Here is a 25,945-nt window from a genome sequence, read left to right on the forward strand (position 1 = left end):
AGTTCAAAATCAGTGTTTTTCTGTGCAACCAATAGGCATTCTGCTGTGAGTATTGAGGCAAGGAGAAATCAAATAATGGGCATGCATGTGTGAACGAGCCTGAACTACAAACTGCCTCCATTCACTGTAAAAGTATTCTTCCTACTGAGAGCCACAGGAAAAGTACTCCCCTGAAATGCATTTTCTCTGACTTATAACTGTATGTTTAACTTCCAACTCCCTTTGTTGTCAAGCTCAACATACAGGGGCATACTTTGCTAGCACGTGTCTCACTGGTAGCCGTATGCTTTGTTACCTGTCACTATAATTCTGCAGGGCCTCCATTGCCTAAATTAAAGCATTTTTCTTTCATTTTCCTTCATTTTTAATTCTGACAGATCACACAGCTTTGCTTTGGAGCATAGAAACAGGGAAGTGCCTTGTGAAATATGGTGGGCATGCTGGATCAGGTGAGATGAAATCCCTGCTGTTAAACAGGAATGTCAGAAAAATAACTTTATGTATAATTTCTTCCTGCAATGGCATGTATAGATGTATGGTTTTAGTATGCAAAAGCCACTGGGTTGAATCCAATTGTTCCCTTCTGTGAACTGAAGGAGTTCTTCAATTTGCAGAAAAGTGTTTTGTATGGCAGAGGCTTCCACTAATTTCTGTCAATTTCCCCTTTCCCCATTGCATTCCTTTGTGCCACCTTTCACCATATTCTGTAGGCTTTCTCAAACCCACCCCCCAGGAGATATTTTTGGGGAGAAAGATGAGGAACATTTCCTCCTCTTTCATTGGTGAAGGTGTCCCTTTGATGAATGTAAGTGCACCGGGGGATTCAACCTAGTTTCTTAAGATGGTTTGATTCAAAGAGAAGCATATTAGTAGTCAAAGGAAAAACTTGAAACACAGTGGTTATAATTTGAACATTTCCATAAAATGCAATGGAGCAAGCAAGAAATAACAATATAAATGTTTGGTTGCTAAATGTGCTTTCAGATTTCAAACTTGATAGTTGTTGTGTAACTCTATTGAAATTCTCATGAAGATAAGATTTATTTTACCCATTACACAGACTGAGATGATAGAATTCTGAACAGTACCACCTCAGAATGCAAGAAATCAGGTTTCTGAATGCTCTATGTAAAAAGGTCACTCAGTCTATTTCCATTGATGTGCTAGCTAAATTGGATATGGGAAGTTCTTTTTTTTTCTTTTCTCATTTTTGCATGGGGGATCATTTCCCCTCTCCTTCCCTTGCAGTGTGAAGCAGAAAAATCTGGAATTGTGCTAACTCAGTTTGCATAGTTTTGCTCTGGAATTTTCTACAAGAACATTCCCTACCATTAGTCCTCTTGCTTCTGGGATATCACTAGAATCACCGGAGTTCTATCTTTAAATTATTCCTTACCCCACAATGACACTAGACACTGATCAAACTGCAAGCATATATTTTAACTCTTAGGTTCTGAAATGATTAAAGTACATCCCAACCCTCCCACAAACCACTGAACAGATCTTAAATCGCAGTGGAGGTCCAGATGTGCCCCCTGCCTCTAAGTTTAGCTACATGTACAGTGTGGACTTCCTGTGGATTGGTTGGTCATAATAATTGTGGTGTTGTTTTTCTTCAAAACAGTAAATTCCATAAAGTTTCATCCGACGGAACAAGTGGCTCTTACAGGTATGTCATTATCTTGGGCTCACTGAATAATATTCACAATACCCTTAGGAATGAATGGTTGTTTACCACTTGCTTCATGTGTGTGTTTGCTGATTACCTCTGTCAGGTATAGGAAGCTGCCTAATACCAAGTCGGACTATTCACATCCTAAGAGCAGCCCTGTTGGATAACGCTAAAGGCCTATTTAACCCAGTAGCTTGTTCCCAGAGTGCCGGGAAGCCCACAAGTAGGGTATGAGGACAATAGTCCTTTCCAGTGCTTGTGATTTTGTAGGTAGCATATCTATCATGACTATTAACCATCGACGGCCTGGTCCTCCATGAATTTGTCCAATTCCCTTTAAAGCCATCTTAGTTGGTGGCTGTCACCATGTCTTGTTGCAACAAACCCCACAGTTTAGCTTTTGTGCCATGTGAAGATGTACTGTCTTTCCCGAATCCCCCCTCCATTCCGCTTCATCAGTTCACCTAACTCATTGTTGTCTACTCTGCATGGAATATCGTTGGCTCTCTGGGTTACAAACAGAAATCTTTCCCCATCCTGCTTGGAGATGCCTGAGATTGTACCTGGGAATAAAAATGTGTGCTCTACTTCTGAGCATCTTCTCCAGAGCATTCTGTTGTCCTGACTCACTCACCTTAACAAGGTTTTATTTCTCTTTTCTTTGGCCATGCTCTATTTAAATATGCCTGTGTATGAGAGATGGGGTGCTTGCACTTTTATCTGTTGACTTAAAGGTAATTAACTTTGGGGTCAAAAAGGAAGAAGCTGCAGAATTTTTAAAATTCTGTAATCTGTGTGTGTTATAGGCATTTACAGGTCATCCCCTACCCTACCTCCTAAGGAGTGATGTAATTATTTTTTGGCCGCATAGATGACATAAAATTGTTTACAATGCCATTAAGGAGGAAGGGAAGGGATGTTGGAACTTTCATGAACTTGCACACACATTATAACTTGCATTGGAATGCAGCAGCAAGGAAGACTGATACTGAGGAGGGGGTAAATGTTTATATATTTTTTTGTTTATATAAAACTTGTATAGCCTCTTAACTGTAAATAAAACCTCTAAGTGGTTTACCAAAAAATTCTCTCAATAAGTGCAAATTATTTATATGTATGGCTAGATGTTAAAATGTGTGTGTATGTGTAAATTGAACAGGCTGGTCTCATTCTCTTTGCTTAATTGAACTTCGTGTAGTCCCCAAATAATGGAACATTTAATTTAGGCTGAATGTTAACTAAGTGGTCAGCAGCAGTATTTGTTCAAAAGTAAGTATTGTTTATGCATAAGTAACTCAGGCATTTGAGTCAAAATGGTAAAAATGCAATGACCTTAACACTGATCCTCTTTGGTTTGAAGCAGTGAGAACAAGTTCAAGCTTTCCTTCTCCCACCTTTTACCTGGGTTCCTCAAACACCATTTGACCTTGATGTGCAAACCAGCAAATTACAGTTTGAGCAAGCCAGTTTTGTAAACTAGGATCAAACCATTGTTTGAAACTTCCGTTAAAACTATTTGCCTGTTCATACATTATGGTAAACTGTGGTTTGAGGAAACCAAGAGGTTTTGCATCAAGGACGGGAGAAAAGGAAAGGGGACTGGTGGGACAGGAAGCACTCTAACTCACAACTTGTTCCAAATCCTCTGTACCATAGTTTAGAGGATCGGGAGTGTGACATCTGAATTATCTACTATATTTCCATAGTCTTTCAACTTTCTCTGCAGCTTCAGGAGATCAGACAGCTCATATCTGGAGGTACATGGTGCAGTTACCCACACCTCAGCCTACCGCAGACTGTAATGTAAGTGATTTAACTCCAATTTGATGCAGGATATTGAAGAAAAATTTTATTCTGCATTTTAAAACTTTGCAATAGTATATTAACCTATTTGAGAATATGCACCTTTTAAAACAATTTGTGATTATTTTCCCCCCACTTTGCATTTACTGATTACATTTTCCATTGCTGCTACATGTTTTTGGCGCACCATCGTCTAGGTGGACTGTGTCATAAAGTCCTTTAGCCTCACCCTGCAGCTCTGCTCAGGTGGCTGTTATTGATAGCTTCAGTGGAAGCTAGTTGGCATGTTACCTCTGCCATTAGAAACTCAGTATTAACACTACTAACAGGCACTGTTGATAATGCTCCCTTAGCATTCACAGCCACTCTGTAGTTCATCCACCATCTATGTTGCTTGCAGTCAGTTCCTCATGCAACAGAGGGGGACATGCCCATCACTATACTATTGAAGGGCATGACTGCATGGAAACACTGTTTAATCAAGATTTGCATAAGATCTTCAAGGAAAATATGTTGACAACACCAAGAGGGCCACAGCTTCCTCATACCTACTTCAGAAGACATTTTAAAAAACCCTACTGCTGATGTGCAGATTTATCTCGAAAGGCCCCAAACAAATTTACGTGGGAGTAAATATCACTTGAGAGACGCGGGTGGCGCTGTGGGTTAAACCACAGAGCCTAGGACTTGCCGAACAGAAGGTGGGCAGTTCGAATCCCCGCAACGGGGTGAACTCCCGTTGCTTGGTCCCTGCTCCTGCCAACCTAGCAGTTTGAAAGCACATCAAAGTGCAAATAGATAAATAGGTACCACTCCGGCGGGAAGGTAAATGGTGTTTCCATGTGCTGCTCTGGTTCACCAGAAGTGGCTTAGTCATGCTGGCCACATGACCCGGAAGCTGTATACTGGCTCCCTCGGCCACTAAAGCGAGATGAGCGCCGCAACCCCAGAGTCGGTCACGACTGGACCTAATGGTCAGGGGTCCCTTTACCTTTAAATATCACTCAGCATTGAACTTTACTTCCTATATCCCATGTCTTCTTCAAGTATCTCCTCTTTTGTTGTTGAGACTATGCTAATAGGGACACACTCAACAGCTCAGCTATCCTTTGCCTCATGGAATCTGACTCACTAGCTGTCTCCCAGATTACCTGCTTTGGGCATTATATTGCACAGTGGGAATCCCGATAGCAGAAACCCTTGTGTTTGTGATAGATTAATCCCGCATTAAGGATCATGGAAGCCACATTCAACTTGGGCAGTTTTAACACATGTTAAATATTTTCAAAATTAACAGCAAATGTCTGGAGAAGATGAAGTTGAGTTCTCTGATAAAGATGAACCTGAAGGAGATGGAGATGGTTCTAGCGATTGTCCCACCATCCGGGCTCCTTTAACTTTCCTAAAAAGCCACCAAGGTGTAGTCATAGCAGCTGATTGGCTAGTTGGAGGGAAGCAAGCTGTGACAGCTTCATGGGATAGAACAGCAAACCTGTATGATGTGGAGACATCTGAACTGGTCCACTCTCTGACAGGTACCTCTTTGTGTGGAAGTTTCATTTTTGTCCGTTTGTTTCATAGGCTAATTGTGGGTTCTAGGCTGCCACTGTTAATGTGGCACTTAGAAATTCAAACTTCCGGGCAAGGAAGAGTAACCCCCATTGTTTATAATGAATGTGAGATTCCTCTGTACTCTGTGTCGCCCCGTTTCTTCTTTGAACTTCCATGTTTCTCTTCTCTCAAAGGGTCAGTGTGCAATCTGAAAACAGACTCCCAAGGGGGGGGTGTAGAATATATTTCTAGCACTTTAACTGTTTACAAAGCGGTTGCTTTTCTGTTGTGATCGGGCAGTTTAGTTGCCTTTAATAACAGATATGTGAAGCAGAAATGGCCAGACTGTTGCTTTATTCATACAAAATGTATATCAGTTAAAATTTTTAAATGAGATCTTTGTCACAAAACATGGGCCAAGATGGCCATTCTGCTTATGTAGCTTTCTCCTATAGCTATTTTCCACCTGCTGTACTAGCCACAGAAGCTTAATATATCATGGATTATCATCAGATGTGCAACCAAAGCCTTCAATTAACTAGACATAAGAAATGAAACGTGTAATGTGGTTATGATTATTGGACCAGTTTCTGCCCAATGAAGAGTTTTGTGGAATTTGGTTCAGTTTTAATTAAGAGGTTCTTTCCTACATATGGTCATATTACCAAGTTACCTAGGTGGGGGTTTTTCGCCACTTTCACCCTATAGAGCAATGACATCTAGATTGTTTTTCCTAAACTATTTTGTGTCTGTAGGCACTGGGCATGGTATAACTTGTGTGCAGCTGCTCTGTCGCCAGTGGCAAGCTATAATGTGGCAGTTGTGTGTTAATTAGTAGGAGATTAAACTGCAGTGTGTACCTAAAGTAGAGGGATGAACTAGATGATTTGTGGCTCCTTGCAGCCCTGTGATTTTGCAGCTCTAAGCATAGGCCTTAAATTTTATATTCAGTCAATGTAAACAGCTGCTGCAAATCAGCTTTGACGACAATTTGTCTAAGCCACAAAGAACTCAACATGCAAAGAGCAGACTAACTTGTCTGACATTTCTGGTCACAGCTTTTCAACAACATGGGCAAGTCAGGCACTACTTTAGATGCAGAATTTTCTAGTGCATCTGCCTCAAACATGAACCCTGCACTTTTGAAAAAGGCACACCAAGATAGTTTAGTGGGTTGTTGGCCAGGTGGTATTTCCCCATTCAGAGTACCTTCCTTGCTCCTCTTATCTCTGCATGGTTAATCAAGGAGTCAGGCTGTCTGTTTTTGTTTTGGTTCTTAGCAGATCTTTGTAGAGTAAGCTGTATTCAGTATTGCTGAGGAATGGTAAAATGTTGGATTTATATGCTCTTAAATGCATTCCTTTAGATGAAATGAGGAGTCTAATCTATGTTAGCGAGGATCTGGGGTAGGTAGTAAAATTCTAACCCACCTTTTTGCCACCAAAGCATAAGAATTATGTGTCTGATGTTTTTCCTTCCCAGTGTTTGTGGAATTGAAAGGTCATGCATTCTCAATGCCTTAATATTTTCATCTGTGGTTGTAGGACATGACCAAGAACTTACACATTGTTGCACGCATCCCACCCAACGTCTTGTGGTGACCTCCTCACGAGACACGACTTTCCGCCTGTGGGATTTCAGAGACCCTTCTATCCATTCTGTGAATGTCTTTCAGGGCCATACAGAGTAAGTAACAGCAGTTTCTTAAAGTTTTTAAGCGGGAGGCTGGTTGCGTTGGGCTACTTGTACAAGATACTTGCTTTCTTTTTTATAATTATTATTTTTCCAAATTATTTCAAATCGAACTGATGGTGGGCTGGTTTTCCAACAGCAGCCCCCATTGCACCTTGAAGGCTCCTGGAAAAGTCCTGCCACCCCAGGACAGGTGTGAGGAACCTGCGGCCATCCCCATTGGGGGGTGTTTGAGCAGCCCTGTTCTTCTAGTGCAGAACTTGGGAACCTGTGGCTCTTCAGATGTTGTTGGACTGTGACTCATGGTCATGGACGATGGCAGTTGCATATGAACATCTGGAGGTCTATAGGTTTTCAATTCCTGTCCTAGGGCCTGTCCAGTGTTATAGCAGGAGGACTTAACAGAAGGTTTAGTAGAGACTAGGGATGCTCATATGATCTTGTTTCAAGTATTTATATTATGCTTTTCATTTAAAAAGTTTGGACAGCAGTTTACAAAACAAAATACAGTATACAGTGGTACCTCGGGTTACATACTCTTCAGGTTACATACGCTTCAGGTTACATACGCTTCAGGTTACAGATTCCACTAACCCAGAAATAGTACCTCGAGTTAAGAACTTTGCTTCAGGATGAGAACCGAAATCATGCGGCAGCGGCGCGAGGCCCCATTAGCTGAAGTGGTGCTTCAGGTTAAGAACAGTTTCAGGTTAAGAACGGACCTCTGGAACGAATTAAGTACTTAACCCGAGGTACCACTGTATAAAACATCAAAATCAACAAAATAGGATTCTGCTCAATATACCCCCCCCACTCAACCCCAGACTTGTGCGGTAGTAGGGATTTCTGGACTCCTTTAAAGGTCAAATGGTGTTTTCCTAGGTCAGCTGCCATAATCTGCTGATGAGTGCTTATCCTGGATTTTGGTAGTCCGTCAGATAGAGGCAACAGGGACTCTACATGAGTCTACTCAATTTCCGAGGGATAGTGTGGCAATCTTAATGTTGCAGTGTGTGTTGTGACTTAGGTCCAGGTTACCATGTAGCAAGCAGTCATAAGCATATTTAAAAATTCTTTTTTAAGATCGTAATGATCCTCCCCAGATAAAAAAAGAGGAAAGTGTTGGAACTGCTCAAATTTCAGCTGGAAGATACTATCAAAACAAGGATCATATGGTATGCAAAAGCCCTGCAATAATTATTCACAGTAGTAGCAACAAAGGATTGAGGTTAAATGTCAGGTGAGTTGCCAGGGCTCACTTACAATGGGGTGGTTGGCAGGAAGACTAGAAGTAAAGGCAGTAGAATCACATGCCCTGCAGTGTTCTTCAAAGTCCATGAAGGAGGTAACATTCAGAAGCATAAACCTTAGAAGTGTGGGATCCACCCATTGACTCTCAGCATGCCACAGGTCAGCACAAGTAATTGACTAATCTTATGTCCTGCTTTTCCTTTAGAGAGTTCAGATGAGCTTGCCTGGGTCTCCCACTGGTCTTCTATACAGGCACCGTACAAGTTGTAGCAAGAATATTACTTTGTGCAGGCTGCATTAAAGGACTGGTGCTGAAAGATCTACAGTAATTACCTTTTTGATTTTAGGCTCAATTCAAAGGGCTGTTTTTGACCCTACACAGCTTAGTTTCCATTTGGAGAGTATGCGGCAGACAGCCCTGGGTTGTTTGACCCTTTAACTAGTTCTCTTTTTCTCTCCCATAAAAACCACACTCTCTTTTAAAGTGTGCTTGCAGTTGCAGATTAAATATATAGTGCAGGTGGATGTTTCTTAAGTTGCTCTGACTGTTAAGACTGTTCTCTTAACTGCCATAACTGTACCAACTGCCATAACTGCCACAGAGTGTGTATGACAGCTCTTGCAATTAACCCATTACATGTGCATTTTGGATGCTAATATCCCACAGATCATGCCTATCAGCAGGAAGCTTCCTCCTGTATAACCCCACCCCACCAAATCTTAAGATTGTCCAGATAAATTCTCTCTGCAATCTGAACTGTGGTGCCTGACCATACAGGAGCCTTCTTGGTGGTGGTGCCCAACATACCTTCCCAGGAAGTTTCACCAACTCATCTGTCTTTATGACCTTCAAGTGACAGGTGGACACCTTGTTTCAATAAGCTTTTAGCTGAACTGGGTTATGCGCTAGAGTCCTATATCCCTGTTAATTGTTTTTATTTTGTATGTAATATATAATTGCATGCTCCTGTAAACTGTCAGCCTTGCTGTAGTATGGCATTTAAGCTTACTGAATAATAATAAATAGTTTAAGGAATGAGAGGTGTCAACATTTCGAGGCATCTGCTTTAGATGAAAAAGCTAGGCTCCCCCCCCCCCACCTGTAGTTTTTAGTGCTGCTTAAATTAAAAAGCTGCTTTGTTAGCACTGTAATTAGCTCTGTAATTACCTTTCGGACAAATTGAATTCCATAATGGCAACTTTTGACACCAAGAAATAGAGGTGAACGCATTAAGAACAACCGCTTTCTCTCATAATTTTCTGTCTATTACCAGTCTATTAGCATCCCACAGAGTTTCCTAGCAGGTCTAGCCATAAGTAAGGAGCACTGCAGGTCAGGGGTGGCGCTGTGGGTAAAAGCCTCAGCGCCTAGGGCTTGCCGATCGAAAGGTCGGCGGTTCGAATCCCCGCGGCGGGGTGCGCTCCCGTTGCTCGGTCCCAGTGCCTGCCAACCTAGCAGTTCGAAAGCACCTCCGGGTGCAAGTAGATAAATAGGGACCGCTTACTGGCGGGAAGGTAAACGGCGTTCCGTGTGCTGCGCTGGCTCGCCAGATGCGGCTTTGTCATGCTGGCCACGTGACCCGGAAGTGTCTCCGGACAGCGCTGGCCCCCGGCCTCTTAAGTGAGATGGGCGCACAACCCTAGAGTCTGTCAAGACTGGCCCGTACGGGCAGGGGTACCTTTACCTTTACCTTTAAGGAGCACTGCAGATCTCCATATACATAATTTCTTTTTCTTTTTAGTTAGCCACATCATCTAGCCTATGTGGATTTTTGCTTGTAGTGAGGGAGGCATCCACTGATCAGTGCTGAACATCCAACCCACAAGTCAGTTGTACAGTGGTTATCTGTAAAGTGGAGTTTGGGATAGTCAAAACATAGCATTGGCCCTTCTTTGGAAGGTCCGTCTGGGGTCAGTTTACTGTTTGACACTTTGGCAAGCGTCACCATGAGTATTGGGAAGGAGGATCTGTTACAACTGCCTACTTCTGTTGCCTACTTTAGCTTTGTGGGCTGTGAACACTATTAATGTCAGTGCTTTAAATTTTCTGCCTAGGATATTCTACATGGCTTAGGAGAGGGACTGTGAGAGTAATGGATTGTGTGCTGTGTGTACTGTCTTCAGAAACCACCCAGGTTAACTCTTTAAGGTTCTCTAGAAGTGGCAGGCTAAAAACGAGATTTAGCATGTGAAGGTGGAAAATAACATTTGTACCAAAGACTCAAAAGTTGGTTTCCTTAGAAGCTACAAGTGATTACAGGCAAGTGATTATGTCGGTGCCCCAAAAGTGTTCTCTCCGCCCTGCCCCGATCAGATGAAATTCCTACTTGAAAAGCACAGCTTGTCGCATTTTTTGAGCTAGTAACGTCAAAATTCCCTCCAGTGATTCCAGTAAAGTAGAAGCTACCAATGAAACAATTTGTATTGTATGCATGATCAAGATACTAGATGTATACAGGACAAACACTTTTTATGGATTGGCAGCCTAGCGATATTTGGTATCGCCCGAAGGAATAGTTTGACAGTAACTTTAGTGATCATTTATCTCCAGACAACATTCTTCCATTTTGTTTGTGGCTGTCTGCTTCTTTATCTGTAGCCCACTATATCAATGAATTGCTCCTCAACCTTTCTGTGGACCACCAGAATGGAGCATGTGGACCACCAGCGGTTCATGGACTGGAGTTGCCTTTAAACAGGGAGTAGTCATGTTAGTCTACTAGTGAAAAGTCCTACACACCATCCTCATGATTCAGATGTACATCCTCATGTATATCTATCTCTTCATCTGTTATCACTTGATTTTGTACAGCTCAGTGTGTACATAGGCACTCTGAGAAACTTTTGTAACAAGATTTAGCTCTTGGGGTCAGGAAGACCTTTGGTGGAAATAAACACTAGATTGCCTAGTTGAGTTATTTCCTCCCATGATGGCTGGAGCATGTACACTTGAGGCTTGCTCTCATCCCAGGCAGAATCCAGGGTCAAGTAACAACTGAGCTGGCTTATGTTTGCATGCTACATGGTAGTTGACTCACACCCAAAGATGCTATATAGAAGACAGGTTCATAAGTCTTCTTTGAGCCTATCCAGGGTGCAATAATACAGCACATTCAATAGGTGTCTATTTTCAAACTAAATTTATGAAGGTTGTAACTCTTTTAAAAGTTTTTATAATGAAGGAACATCCTTTTAATTAAAGATGCATCTCTTCATTCTAAAGGGATAGTTCCGTTAGATAGTAAAGGTCTATTGGCTTTTACATATATTGGATATAGCTATATCTATTGATTAGATCCCTTCTGCAAATGGGTGGCACTTCCCAGTGACAGAAGCGCTGTTTTACACCTCATGTAGAAAAGTAAAACTAAAGACAAAGAATCTTGCACAAGTGGAAGCCGAACATGCCTTTGTCAATATTGCATTGTGAAGTCTCGTGTTGAGTATTTGCAGAAGAGCTTTTGCTTCCTCACAGTTCTTTGGATCCAGTCTGATGATTCTGTGCCTATTTACTCCATTTTAATGTGTGTGCATATATATTTTCTGTTGTAAAAAAGCAGATAACACAAAATATGTTTGGTACATTAAAAAAACACAAAAAATCTAAGTGACCTATGGCACCCTTAGGTGCTCTCATCCAGTTTCTTCTGCGAAATTGTGCAGTTTTCTTTGCTCTGAAAGATAGGGTTGGCAAGTTTGCTGCCCCAGACAAGTGGGCAACTGCAAAATTTTAAGCTTTTTGATTTACAGATGCAAGCTATGCTTCTACAGCTGTGGTTAAAAATTAGTTAACCAATCTGGGTTGAATAATCTGGATGTGTTCCAGCAGATGGCGCCTTAATTCTGTTTTTAAAACCAGAAAAACACTATCTTTAACATTTCAGGCATATGCAGTTTCTATAAAGAATGGGAAGCTTAGCTATGTAGACTATAAAACAAAGCAGTTTGTGGTTTAGTTTTTTAAAATTTAAGCTACATGGTTTTTTCCAGTAGGATTTTGCAGGTGCCTTAGCTTAAATTTGTGTGTTTTAGAAACACAATCCCCCCCCCCCCGCCCCAGATAAGAAAGATCAGCATGAAGGATTAAGTGCAGGTAGAAAATGTTTGCTTCTGTGGCTTGGTGACACTTGATGTAAGAAAGTGATGGTCGGAAACTTCCACATGATACTGGTATATATAGTACTTCAGGATTAAAATATAAAACAAGGCTTGACATGGCAAGTTTTTCAACACTGGATAATAAGAGGGTGTTTGCAAGGGAGAGTGTGAAATAAATTTACATTAAGACTAAGGCTAAGAAAATTCAGCTGTGTTTATTTTTACTGGAAAATAAGGGTACCAGAATGAGATTTTGTTTTTTTTCAAAAATACATCTTACTAATGCATGTTTACTAAGAAAGAACCAAAACTGGAATCAGAACTTGCATTGCAATCCTAAACATTTCTAATCAGAAGTAAGTCCTATTGAATTCAGTGGGCTTATTTCCAGATAAGTGTGATTGTGATTGCAGGCTTAGTTGCTTTGAAAAGGGAAATTCATACATAAGCTTCTGCAAACATTTTAACATTCGCTTGTAGGCCAGGAAGCTTGTACACTGTAGAGAAATGCAAAATTGATGCCCTGATCTTGGGTATATGGATATAATCACTTGGTCTCACTGAATACTCTAATACATAAGTGCATGTGTACTCAAGACTGAATTATTGTTTGAAAGCAGTGACCTCCCCACAAAATGTGAGTTACTCATCTTTATCTGTGGGGTGAAAAATCTATAAGACTTTTCTGTGATAGGAGTAGTTAGGGAAGAATGGTGTTTTTCCTTAATGACACATACATGTTTCAGTTTATCTTGAACAGTTGCCTGGTCTGTATAGTAGCTTGTAAGTAAAATCCTAATGAGACTTTGGGAACCTTGGCATTTCTTAGATCCTTGGAAAGAAAACCCTTTAGCTTAAATTTATGCGGAGGTAGATATTCAACATTTAAATCTCATTTCTCCCTTTTTGTCCATGCATATATCAACAGCAAGGCTTTGGATGTGCTTTGACACATCTGACTTCACTTCCATGGAATAGGTGACAGTAGGCCTTGTGCTACTGGTTCTCTACAGATGCTGTGTCAGGTATAGGACTTATGTGTCCACATCTACCTATCTGCCTAGAATGCTTCATCAGCGATGGCATACCCCTGTGCATTCCTTACCATTACTGCGTCCTTTGATACCGGAATATAGCCAACTTACACAGGAGCTTCTTGATTTCAAAAGCCCCCATTCATTTTAACGATGATTTGGGGGGTGGGGGGGGGGTATATATTCTGATGGTTGGCAACTTGGTCAGGCTGACTTTCCCCCAGGCCCCAGTACAACATACCTTATTGTTCCTTTTCCCCTACTTTAAGCAAGCCCTACCATTCTTAGCTTTGATGTTCCTTGATGCCTAAGCACTGGGCTTCTTAGACATCCACTCAGAGTTCGTCCTCATGTTTTTCCCGCCCGCCCGCCAAATGTTTCTGCACCTATTCTTCACCATTAGCATTATGTTTCTGAATGGCTAACTTTGCTAAAGTTTGCCATTTGATCAATAAGGATTACTTCATGCTAGGGAAATGGTAATTATTCACAAACTACCATTTAAACCAGTTGCAATCTCTGCCTCGACACGTTAGCATTTTGCAGCAGGCATACCTCTTCCCAGAATGTAATGGATTTATCTGGTTCTCTCCCCCCCCCACTCCCCACAATGCACCGGCAACCCTCTCTGAAATACCATGCTGTGTGAGTGAAATGGGCACTGCAGTGTTAATTTTTTTGAAGCGGTTCCAAACAGCACACCGCATCAGCATTTCATGGTCCAGCATTTTCTGCATCATATTTTTTCCCCCCATGAGTGTGAAATTTCAGCAGATTGTTATGCAAAACAGTTTTGTGTCTCTGTGTGACTGGGGAGACAGCTGTTAGTCCTAATGAGGAGTGCTAGCATTACAGTATTTCCGTTGATTGAGACCCACGGAGGGAGCAGAATGTTCCAGATCAGGCAGTGGTGTGTGGTGAAAAAGTGCCACTCTGTCAGCTGGAAGTGTATGCTCGGCTGCTCTCTACGACAAGATAAATGAGTTTTGCCGGGGCTTGGCAGAGTCTGAAGTTTTTCCAGAGAATGGTAGTAGCACACCAAGTTCCCTGTGGGGGACCCACAGTTTAAGGGTGTCGTAAGATTACTGTCTCTTTGCCAACTTTTTTTTTTTATGCCCAAAGATACCTGTCACCCACCCGTGAGTTATGAAAAGCCTAATGCCTTTTAGCGTTCCATTAACACAGAGTCTTAATGATCTTTTGTTGACATTTTTCATTAATTTAGCCGAGGGGATGTTAACCACCATTTTAAGTTGGCCACGGTTGCTAGAGAACCCAGCATTGAGTGAGAAGAAAGTGGGGGAAATCTTAATTTACCCTCTGTCCCCCCAGTTCTTTATTTAAATGTTCCAGATTCTGCAAAGATTGAGCTTTGGGCACTATGTGTTTTGTCAATAAGCCTCCACACATTAAATCAAGTGCTTTACTTGACCCCCTGCTTTCCATTGACCTTAGAGTTCAAGCCTCCAATTTTGTCCATATGTATAAAAGTTGGCCTTGCTCCTGTATTGTTTGTTGCAGGAACGGCGATCTTGTAGTCCAGTGTCAAAGAAAGCTACCTGCTAAACTAGCTGAAAGGTGTAATAGGTTTGGGACAAGAAATAATGGTTCCTAGTGTGTTGTTGTGCCATGAGGTGCCATTTGTGGAGGACCTAAATTGACAGACTGCTTATAAAGCAGCATGGTAATTAAAGGGTTGCTTAGATGTCTTTATGCAGTTAGTGAACAATCTGTGAGGATGTTTCCTGCTCATTGAAATAATTCATGGCAGGTGTTTGCGTGCATGAGTATATACAATTTTATTTTTTTTAAGCCAAGTGTCCGCTGGAACCTTAACGGCTAACAAATCTATTGGTTCATAAGCTTTTGTAGGCAGGAGCCCACTTCATTAGATGCGTGAAGTGAACAGGGAAGTGGTAGTGGTGACTCTTATTAGGTGAGTGAGGTTAAAAATGAACATATTCTTATGCTACCATGCAGCCATCCAGTCAATTGAAATAAACATAAGAAGAGCCTGCTGGATCAAGCCAATGGCCAACTAGTCCACTATCCTGTTCTTATGGCCTCTCAAGCAGGACCCAAGCACAAGAACACTTTCCCCCCTTTGGTTTCCATCAACTGGTATTCAGAAGCATTAGAGCCTAACCATTATGGTTAAGTATCTTCTTCTTCTTCTTCTTCTTCTTCTTCTTCTTCTTCTTCTTCTTCTTCTTCTTCTTCTTCTCTTCTTTGGCGATTACTCGTAGCCAAGTAAGATTGTCTTCCATAAACACGGTTTTAACAATTGATTCCGTAAGTGACTGTGGAGGCCAATTCTGGACCCACACGTCCTTCCATAGTGGGGACATTGGTTTCCTGGTGGGAGTTGATCACAGTGTGGATTTGCCTTCCTCTTAGCACATTTCTCCCTTGCGTCCAGAGTTCGAGTGTCTTCAAAGCCCATGACACCTAGGAGTCAAGTCACTAGGAGTCAGCATGTCCAGAGCTGTAAGACTAAAAACAGCCAGCTCTTGCTGGTTACAGATCAGCTTCCATGTTACCACATGTGGCGTTATTATCTTTCTAATGACTTAACCAATCCAGCTCTCTAGTTAAAAGAAATTGCATTAGTGCATTGAGTTAGTCTTTAAGATCCATAAGAAACTTTGATTTTCCTGTTACAGCTTATTACTCTTATTATTCTTAAAGACTATATTTACTCCAAAGTGCTTGCAAGGAAAACAGATTTTCTTGGTGTTCAGTTTTTGGATAAGGAAAGCTCATACATGAAGATTTGGGAGTGCTTTGGGAAGTATTTATTTTACATAGAAATGCAAAGTGTACATCCTTCAAGGTTATTTAGCTTTTAGTAATAATTATTAACAGACCATTAAATTTATTGAGAGCCCCCTTTTCAAAATGAGAGCCTTTAATGTACAGTAGACGCACACATTTACAGCCAAATCAACATACACACATCACACCTAGCTTAAGACATGGTATTTATGGTGAATAAATATTCTTGAGACTTTACTCTGGTATCTGAAATCAATGTAACTGTATTCTCTCAACTTTGAAATGAAAGCCAGCCATGTGCCCTCCTATTTGCTAATAGGTTTTAGTATGTTACTGTAAAGAGGTTTGCATCACATGAAGTTTCCAGACTATCTTTTAAAGGCAGTTGCACATCAATAGTATTGCAGTAATCTAGCTTCGATAACTGAGGCATGGATAACTGAGGCCAGGTCTGTCTCCTCTAGAAATGGTTACAGCTTGTAAACCAGTTGGCAAAAGGCAGTCCTCTTCACCTGAATATGTGAGGAAATTATTGCACCAAGGAGCACCCAAACCAACCACCCAGACCTTTAAGGCGAATGCAACCTTACTTAGAATAGGCCACATAACCCTTACAGATTTTTAAGCACTCTTGAATAGCGGCATCTCCCTCTTGTTCACACCAATCCACTTTGAACTAATGCCAGACATTGGGTTGTCATCTCTACTGCCTCCCTGGGATCAGATGTTGAGAATAAGTGGTAGAGCAGAGTGTAATTTGCATTTGAATGACACTCCAGCACTTCACTCAGTGATATGACCAAAGGGGATATCCAAAGCTGCTGAGAGGTTCAAATGATTGTTGTACATTTGCCCAATGGAGAATTTCAGGAAAATAGCGGGTGGAGAGTGGCAAGCACAAATTGGAAATAGAGGGGATTTAACCAGAACAGAAATCTGATTAGATCCAATTAAGCTGTTCTGTTCCATTCCGTTTGGAAGGGGTTTGATGTGCATTATAATTGTAATGGTTTTAGTTATTTTTATAATTGCATATTCTATTGTTGTAACCCACTCAAGATCCTTAGGGTGAAGGGTGGGTAAGAAATCTTACTGAACATACATACATACATACAAGACATTTGAGAAAATCACTGAATTATGGCAGTCATCCATTCTAGCATGCACAAGGTTCAGTCCTTGGCATCTCTGGATAAACAGGGCCTCAGAGAGCAAAAATGGGGAAAGCTTCTTTCGTAGATCTTGGAGAGACCCCCTGTCAGATGGAGCATGCAGTGCTGGATTAAATGGACTTGTGATATAATGCACTCTTACATGTTTTAAAAATCTACTACTTCTGCGCAAAATCTTTATACTAGCTGTGTTTGATCTTCTCGGTTATCTAGCATTCATAAGATAAGGGTACTGCTAGTAAAGAGTTAATCTCTGGTATTTTCTGTCTTTTTCAAACAACACCACCACATGCAACCTATACTGTAACCTTTTGGGATGCAGTTTGAGATGCAAATTTAAACAAGTGGGGGGGGAAAGTGTTCAGGTCCTTGGGCAGAAGAAGTTGAAAAGCAGAGAGCTTTGAATGGTTTCTCGAAAATACAAGCTTTTAAATCTTAACTAGATGAATAATTTTAATGCATGATGAAAGAATCAAATCTATTGTCATACGTTGTGGAACAGTGAAATGCTCCGCTTGCGCGACTATTTCCGTATGTAATGCATATAGTTTGGGAGACGAAGACGTTCTCCTGGCTGTGAATGTGTATGGTAAGTGGCGATCTTCCATAGATTCTGTGGCTGTTCTTAATTGCTTGTGCCTCCACAGTAGGTCAGGCGCATAGGCATCTGTAATTGGGTATTGGGCTCGGAACGCTCAAGTGAAGACCTTTAGTTCTTGCCACATAATTACCCTGTGGCACTCTGATACAGCATTAAAAAACTTCGTACCACTGACATAATGGTGTTTGGATCTAATTAGACTTTAATTTGATGTCAATTTAAATTAAGAGGGCCTGCACATACTAGTCCATTGTGACTTGGGTAATACTAATCTCAATCAGTAGGCTGACTAGGACATGAAATCAAATTCTCACAGTACAATAGAAGTGACAGGAGCAACTTGACACCTTAAATTAAAATTACTAAAATCTGAGCAATTGATGTGCATGACCCTCAAGCTATACAGGATAGGTCATTAAATGCGATCCATAGAAATTGAGCTAAGAAGCACACTGTAATGAACCAGGGGAGGGAAAGAAAGGCTTTGTTAGCGTGCTGTGTAGGTGGAAACAAGCTCAAGGCTTTGTAGACTAGAATTAAAGCAGTACCTTAAAACCTCGGTCTTTGTCCTTTCAGATGTAATAGATAACATGCTCCTGGTTTCTGGGGTTACATATTTTTATCTTCTGATCCTTGATTTGCTAATAGTAATTCAAACATGGCATTTTTATTTTTTTTAAAAAAAAATCTTGATCTAGAGTAGGCATAACACAGAAACATGACGTCCACTTTTTCCTTATGACTGAAGGGTGATTTTTATATGTCTTATGAAGTCTCATTTCTTGTCGAAGAGATCAGTTGCCTTATTTTAACATGTACTTGTATGTTAAAAATATTAAACTTCTTGTTTGATAAGGGATGCTGTTGATTGATCTCGGTGCTCTGCAGCTTTTAGCTACCAACTTTGTGTTTCCAGTAGTAATCCACTTGTTAGGGTTTTAAAATCATTGGATTTAAAGTTTGCTTCTGTCCGCTCCCCCCCCCCAATAGTGTTGTATTGTAAAAGTGAAAAATGGCATGTCTATTTTAGGTAATAATGCTAAATATGGCTCTAATGTTCCCCCCTCCCTTTAAGCACTGTGACTTCAGCTGTCTTCACTGTGGGAGACAATGTTGTTTCGGGTAGTGATGACCGTACTGTGAAAGTCTGGGACTTGAAAAATATGAGGTCGCCTATTGCCACTATTCGCACAGATTCTGCAGTAAACAGGTAAGCCCAAACAGTCCAGTTCGTTAAATATAGGAGGTATTGGTTTGGTTTTCATGAATTATTATTATTTTTTTGCTAATGCTAGACTAGGCACAATGGGTGCTATGTCTTTGGGATTAATGATGTACATGTACAGCAGAGTAACAACTCTGATTAGACATCTCAGTGGTACTGTTTTAGTCATGGGGCCTAGTTTTTGTAGAAACTATTATAGTATTTTCAGAATGTTGCCCATGACAGTTGGGCTCTTCAAAGAGAGAGAATTGTAGAGAGGTGGAGTATTGCGTGCAAATCAGTTACAAATTCTTCGTGGGGATCCCACATGCATTCTGGGTTGGACAGACTAGTTCCTGATTTTGTATCCCAAAGAGAGCATGTGGCTCTGAAGCATTACCTATTTGAGTGGAGAGCTTGGTTCTAGACCTAAAGCTATCATATGTCTTTGGACCATTCTGTGGACATCAAAGCAAAACCAGTTTCAGGCCTCTTAGTCTGGTGCACCTTAGAATTTTTGTTTTTGTTTTTTAACTGTTTTGCATGACTGAAAATATTTGAATTTGCAGGAACAATTAACTGAATTTATGTAACAGGCCTAAGTCCAAAGGCTTGATCCAAAGTTTCTCATTCATTCAGCTAAAGCATTTTATTTGGATGTATGACCTTCTGAAATGTTCCTTAGTTCTTGGTGGTGATGGGAACCCAAGAAAATTCATGTGTGCCTGAGGAAAGCCTTGCAGTGACGTTCTTGCTACATTGCTGTGTGTGGTGGCAGCAGCAGTGTGAATTTTGATCATCGTCATCTTTAGAAACAAGTGTTTTTTCCAGTACTTGATTTTGTTGTAAAAATAAAGTAATATGTATTTGCGGGAAATGTGTACAAGATAAACCTCCAATTAAATCATTTTCAGTGAACTTGAACAACTGTCGGTTCTCATTTGTCAAGCTCCCTAGCTTATTTTTATCTCTCCTGTGCAGGATTAATGTTTGTGTCGGCCAAAGAATCATTGCCCTTCCACATGACAACCGGCAGGTTAGATTATTTGACATGTCTGGAGTGCGATTAGCACGGCTCCCTCGCAGCAACAGACAGGTACCAGAATTTTGAGTTCTATATGTAAGAAAGATCCCTGCTCCCAACCTCTTTTCTCTGTGTGTATGCATAATTAGAAATATTGATAGCAGAATACCTGATCCGAAGATAATGTCTTTAACAGTCGTCAAGTTGCATATATTGAACAGAGGTTGTTAGTGTAAAACAACTGCCTTGGATTAAGCCTGTTTCTGAGCCCAATTCAAAGTCTTGTCCTTTAAAGCAGGATTATTATTCATTTCATTATGAACTGCTTCCTAGGAACATCTCAGTATGATTTCACAATGCGACTTCACAGTACCAATAAGAAGCTTCTTTTCGATTGGGGCCATTGGCCCGCAGAAATGAACCATGGCCTTCAGGTTCTTATTTCAGAAGCAAATGAATGTTTTCCATTCCAGTACTTCCCTCAGATAAACTGGAATCTGGGCTTCTACATAGGGAGGGGTTGTAACTCACCGTAAGTCCCTGTTTTCCCTTTCCACCTCCAACCTCGAGGGTGGAAAGGAGAAGTGCAGGGAAACTTTGAAAGCCTTTTCCTCCCCCACCTCTTTTGCACCCCCAGAGTTGGAGATGCCAAGGAGTGAAAAAGGATCATGAAGAACTTTCAGAACCTCCCAGCACTTCTCCTTTTCATTCTGAAATGTTGGAGGTGGAAAGGGGAAGTGGCTGATTTGAGATAGGGACAGGTAAGGGAGCCAATATTCTAACGCAGCCATTTCTGTTGTCACAGGGGCATAGAAGAATGGTTTGCTGTTCAGCATGGAGTGAAGACCACCCGATCTGCAATCTGTTCACTTGTGGATTTGATCGGCAGGCCATTGGGTGGAACATCAATATTCCTGCCTTGCTTCAGGAAAAATGAGATGCTGAAAGAATCCTTCCCCGGACCCCTCAGTTTTGTTGCCATAGACTTTTTTTGTGCAGACTTTCCTGTAAGCTGGTCTGCTGTTAACATAAAAGGTGCACCTTGAAAGGGAGTGTGTTGCAAATGTTGTTATCACATTGTGCACAGTTTGCATGAAATGTACAGAAAAAATATGTGACCTTTTCAAAGAAGCTAGATTCTTGCATATGGACTTTTATAACTTGGCATCCACTGGTGAGTAGAAGGATATATGGCTTTCCTATGGAGCATATAAGTGTTCATAAGTTATTCAGCCTAGATGAACAGTAGGGCATTATGTTTGACTTAAATGTGAATTCTGTGTACTTATTGTGAAGAATATATAGTCTGCCTTTCCCTCATCATTTTACATATCTGCCTTGTGATTAAGGAGCGTATAGGGCTAAACTTAAGATGAAGGGTGAATTTCAGAAGTATGGTGGAGATTTCCCCTCCCATCTATATTTGAGCACTCCTGCTGATTTGAGCACTCCAATGTAGTATTTGAGTCTGATTTGAGCACTCCAATGTATTTATTTATTGGAGTATTTATTTCAATTCCCAATTTAAGGGAAAAATACAGGTTTTTTTAAAGCATTGGGCATAGAATGTTGGTTTGCCATGTTGAATATATTCCTATACATTTCAAGAACTAACTGGTTCACCCTTAACCCTGTTGGCTGGAGCCACCATTCTGTGTTTTGGTATTTTACATAACTGCAAACTACAAAATATTATAATCACGGCAATCTGAGCAAGTTTTTAAGCACTTTAGTTTATAGCAGCTGTTATAAACCACAAGCGGCAGATGAAATTTCCTAGAGAATGTGAGGCCTATATCTAAGAAGGATTTACATTGCTACATTTTGTGAAGTTTTTTTATTATATAAAAAAAACAGAGAATAAATCTTGAGGATGTTTGGGTTGTTGTTTTTAAAAAGAATGCACCTGTGTTTAACATATTTCAAAATGGGACCTCTCCCATCAATGTTCTGTTTTTGGGCCAACAACACTATGCCAGAGATCCAAAAGATCAGACTAGTTATACATGCCAATAAACGTGGCAAGCCACTTTTGAAATTAAGTGGCCTGTCAGAAGCAGATTGTAATATGGCGTTGTGCTTGGGAGCGGGTCTGCTGTTCAAAGACAAAAGTAAGGCAGCTCGTTGGACATGCCCCAACCCTTGGTCATGCTAACATTGTTCTTTGGATCCTGGCCATTGCAACTATGTGTGCTACCTCAAAAATGAATGTGGGGCTACTATGAATCTTGCTGTTTAACCTTGATAACACACTTTGGGTCTCATTCCAATGTGCTGTCATAAAGAGTAGAAGACAATCATACCAAATTTCAAGGTTGTACTTTGTCAAGACATAACTTGTTAACTTGGAAGGAAGGTCCTTGTGTTGTTTCACACCATTCGACAGGCGGTCCTTGGATGGGTTTTGCTCTTCCTGAGTTGTGTTGTTAGCTTGATGTGTGCGATTAATATTCCCAAGCATTTCTGGTAGCCAACTGTCTTGAAGAAGGTTAATGAGACCGTACATTAGGACTCCTTCATAGATGTTGTATTTGCAGCTGAGGGCAGGCAGTGCTTCTCTAAACCGTCTGTCCACATCTCAGGGTTGGAGCCAAAATAATCAAAGTGGTAATGTAGGTTGCTTATAAAAGGTTTAAAATTAATTCCCCTACATTACTTTGAGTTACACTTCCTTGATCAGTTCTCCTCTTCCTCCTCCAGTTATTGTGTTCCATAGCACTGTCCAATAGGAATTTAAGAAGCTGACTCTAGGGGAGAGAGTGGAGGCACCATTTATGAGAGTGCTGAAATCATAGCAAGTTGAGGCATAACGTTATAGCATGTCATATAGGAGTTAAAGTAGTTTATGGGGAAGATAATTAATGCAAGAAGCATATAATAAGTGAATAGCTTGATCTGTTTGGGGCAAAAGGATCTGTGATCCCAAAGCTTAAGTGGCTATGTAGCACTAAAGCCTGGAACGAGTAAATGACTGAGGCTTGTGATTATATTATCAAATGTATAATGATAAGTAAATGATGACTTGGAATTTGATTTAAAATCCATAAGAGATACCACTTTTTGCTTCCCTAATCCATGTCATCCTCTACCCATACTCGATGGCAAAACTCAAATGAGTTGTTGATGGCTTTATTGCATGTTTTATTATATCGTTTTGCAGCATGTGCTTCTATTTGGGTCTTGTCACAGAGTGACTGGATGGGGAAGCAGTGTAGAGAGAAGCAATCTTGCCACATCACTCCTTTATTTATCATTGTTAAAAGACAATGTTTTGCCTACATGCTCCCTAGCTAATGGGTGTTGCGGGCATTTCAGTTGAATGCAACAAACTCCTTTAGAATGTCTAGACCTGCCTTAGGGTAGAGCTTGGGTTCTCAGTGGTTTCATTGACTTGGGAATCACCCATTGAGTGGCTTGGGCTCATAGCTCTCCACCTTCAGTGAGAGATGATGGGTGCCAGTTGCATGGACAGTTCATATGAATGGAGTCTTTACATTTTTAAAATACATATTAAATAACAACAGTGGAGCGTGAAATTGATGCCCGCTGTCACTGAGCTTTATATATCACCAAAGGACCACCCTCCTGTAGCAGAGGTATCTACATGCTTGTTCCCACTCAGCCACATGTCTTGGCTTCATTGAAAGGAGCAAGTTAGTTAAGTGTTGTGTTGAGGCAACAGGTGCCTGTCCCAACAGTAGATGAATGGTAGCAGTGAAAACAATTATACATTTCACATTTTCTGGTCTTCACATGATAATGAACAGGTGTTCTAATAACTGCTGTGAGTATTGATTTAATTATGTCTTGCATTTCACATAGAAGGAAAGTGACTGTTACATATTTTCAGTATTGAAACTTAGTTTTGCATAAGATCGCTGTATCACTGGGCAAATCACAAAGACCTGTGTCTGTCTGTCTTTCTCTGTGTGTATGTGGTCTTCAAACAGTGCACATCATTTTTTTGAAAATGAAAACATCTGTACCTATTTCAGAAATCGGAAGAATCTTATTTTGATGCCTAAGTCTTTGAAAACCAACTTCCGCAGAGGAAGAAAATCCTGTACTCGTATGTCAGTGTAGAACCACTTGTTTTTTTGTTTACTGATATTCTGGTGATTTGATTGTGTTTTTTTAGATGTTCAATGTGTGTCTTTGTTGCAATTTGAAAATGCCATTAAATCATTCAGCATTGTTTCCGAATGTGTGTTTTTAATAAGCTCTAAATGACCTGATTTGTGCAAGTCTCACCTTGCTCTCTATGTCCTAAGTGAAAGCAGCCAAGTGGAATTTCCCCCAATATATTTCAGGTGAATCCCCCGCCCCCCCTATTTCTTCTGCTCCTTGAATTGGAACTAGATGTTCAGACTCAAGGGGCTGCTGCTGAAGAAACAAGCCTATGGGTCCTTTTCCTCCTTATCTATAACATTTAGAAACAACACAGTGATATTCATTACCACGGTTCCACTAACTAGCTGTTGCTTATGGGTCAGGAAAATTCACAGCTTGAGGTTAATCACATTTTGCATATTTCTAGACATTACAGATAAGAATGCAAGAATGAGATGCGGAGCTGTCATTATCAATGGTCCTCAGCTGACGGGGTTATGGCCTGATCTAAGGTGGGTCACAACAGGAACCCTACCATCATAAAAATATATGGTTAAAAATCTAAGATATGGCTTGTTTGCGTTCAAGGTGGTTCCTGGGTCTGAAAAAGTTGTAGCCATGGCTGGCAGGAAGAAAGCCAAGTTAGCTGTAGGAAATGGGACTTCTCTGTGTTACAAAATGCACCCTACATTTTGAAGTGTGTAACTTAAAAGTGGCCTTGACAGGTATTTGTACGTTTCCATTTCGTACCCTATTCTGTGCAAGCAAATCTTTAATTGCATCTTGCTACACAGGTTATGAACATCCTCCATGTGGCTTGTTTCCCCAGTGTTACGTTAAATTGATTTTTCTTTGCTTAAAGAAACGAGTCAAAACATAGATTCAGTACAATTTATTTTGATACAACAGTCCTCCGAGTATCACGAAACACTCTACAGGCTGAGCAGAAATAACGGATACAGCTTACAATAAGCTGAAGTCAAGATTGACAAGTGATCCAAAGATTGTCGCGTTCATATAAAAATGAAGTGTTAGGATTGCTATGGAAACATCTTGCATAGTTAACATCCTTCCTGAAATATTCTTGCAAAATTGTCATCAATAGCATCTTGAAGGCCTTATGCTATGGGTTTGTCAGGCAGCACAGGCGAGGCCAGGCATATTAAGTTATTGGAGTTAAACATTTCTCACAGAAGAATCCTTGCGAGCATGAAAATGGAATTGGGAACGGAACACCATGTTGCTCCTCTTTCCTTCAGTTTAAGAGGACGTAACGTAGGCTTGAGAGGAAGAACCCAAAACAGCCGGGGGAATCTACAGGCAGGTGTCTAGCCACTCAGGAACCATAAGGGCTATTGGGAAATGTGCAGATACTGACATGGTCAGGTTTCTTAACACCACTGTACCAACTCCAAATTATATGGAAGTCCCTTGTGTGTACTGCTTAAAAGTTGAAGAGGCTGTATTGCAGGCAGAGTAGGGGTTTGATGTGGTATAGTGGGAATAGGAAGATCGTGGTCCCCTGTGACTCTACCTAAACAAAGGTGGAAGCGATTATGTTTTAAAACAGTAATCGTGCTCCATAAACAATATTAAACGTAAAGCCAGACTTTCTTGATATAGAAGCACCATCTGCTGTTTAAAAGTTTTGTGCAAAATGGACCCTGCACGTAGCAGTACAGTGGTTGCACTGCTATAAAATAGCCCCACTTAATGGGGTGGTGGACAGCCAAGCTGTCTCATAAGGACTTATCCACCAGCAAACGAAAATTAAAGGGTTGTTCTTGAATATACTTACTAGTGCTGTGAAAGGTTGGCCAGGGTGACTGCAGCAGGCCATGCTATGGACATTTAAACAAGTGTTATAACCAGGGTGCTTTGTTTGTGTGGATGGGCAGGCACGAGGGAAGCAAAGCAAATATGCAATATACGATATTGGGAGGGGAGATTCAGCATCT

General features: G+C 40.9%; 1 protein-coding gene and 1 long non-coding RNA gene across 3 annotated transcripts in view; both read left to right on the forward strand.

Moving 5' to 3' along the window:
• WDR37 (WD repeat domain 37) overlaps positions 1-24,074 on the forward strand; it is a 45,592-nt gene extending 21,518 nt beyond the window's left edge. For both annotated transcript variants that reach the window (XM_028751142.2, XM_077936764.1), the window contains 8 exons: positions 378-449; positions 1,625-1,669; positions 3,399-3,475; positions 4,773-5,010; positions 6,571-6,712; positions 18,725-18,859; positions 19,835-19,949; positions 20,683-24,074. In XM_028751142.2, coding sequence (XP_028606975.1) covers positions 378-449; positions 1,625-1,669; positions 3,399-3,475; positions 4,773-5,010; positions 6,571-6,712; positions 18,725-18,859; positions 19,835-19,949; positions 20,683-20,814 — 956 coding nt within the window. In that variant the 3' untranslated portion in view covers positions 20,815-24,074. The remainder of the gene's footprint in view (positions 1-377; positions 450-1,624; positions 1,670-3,398; positions 3,476-4,772; positions 5,011-6,570; positions 6,713-18,724; positions 18,860-19,834; positions 19,950-20,682) is intronic.
• LOC144329298 (uncharacterized) lies at positions 8,837-18,324 on the forward strand. Its single transcript, XR_013394782.1, has 2 exons — positions 8,837-9,302; positions 9,679-18,324. It is a non-coding gene; the product is annotated as an uncharacterized LOC144329298 (long non-coding RNA).
• Positions 24,075-25,945: the final 1,871 nt, after the last annotated feature.

Source organism: Podarcis muralis, chromosome 12 (genome assembly GCF_964188315.1).
Source record: "Podarcis muralis chromosome 12, rPodMur119.hap1.1, whole genome shotgun sequence".
NCBI lineage: Eukaryota > Metazoa > Chordata > Lepidosauria > Squamata > Lacertidae > Podarcis > Podarcis muralis.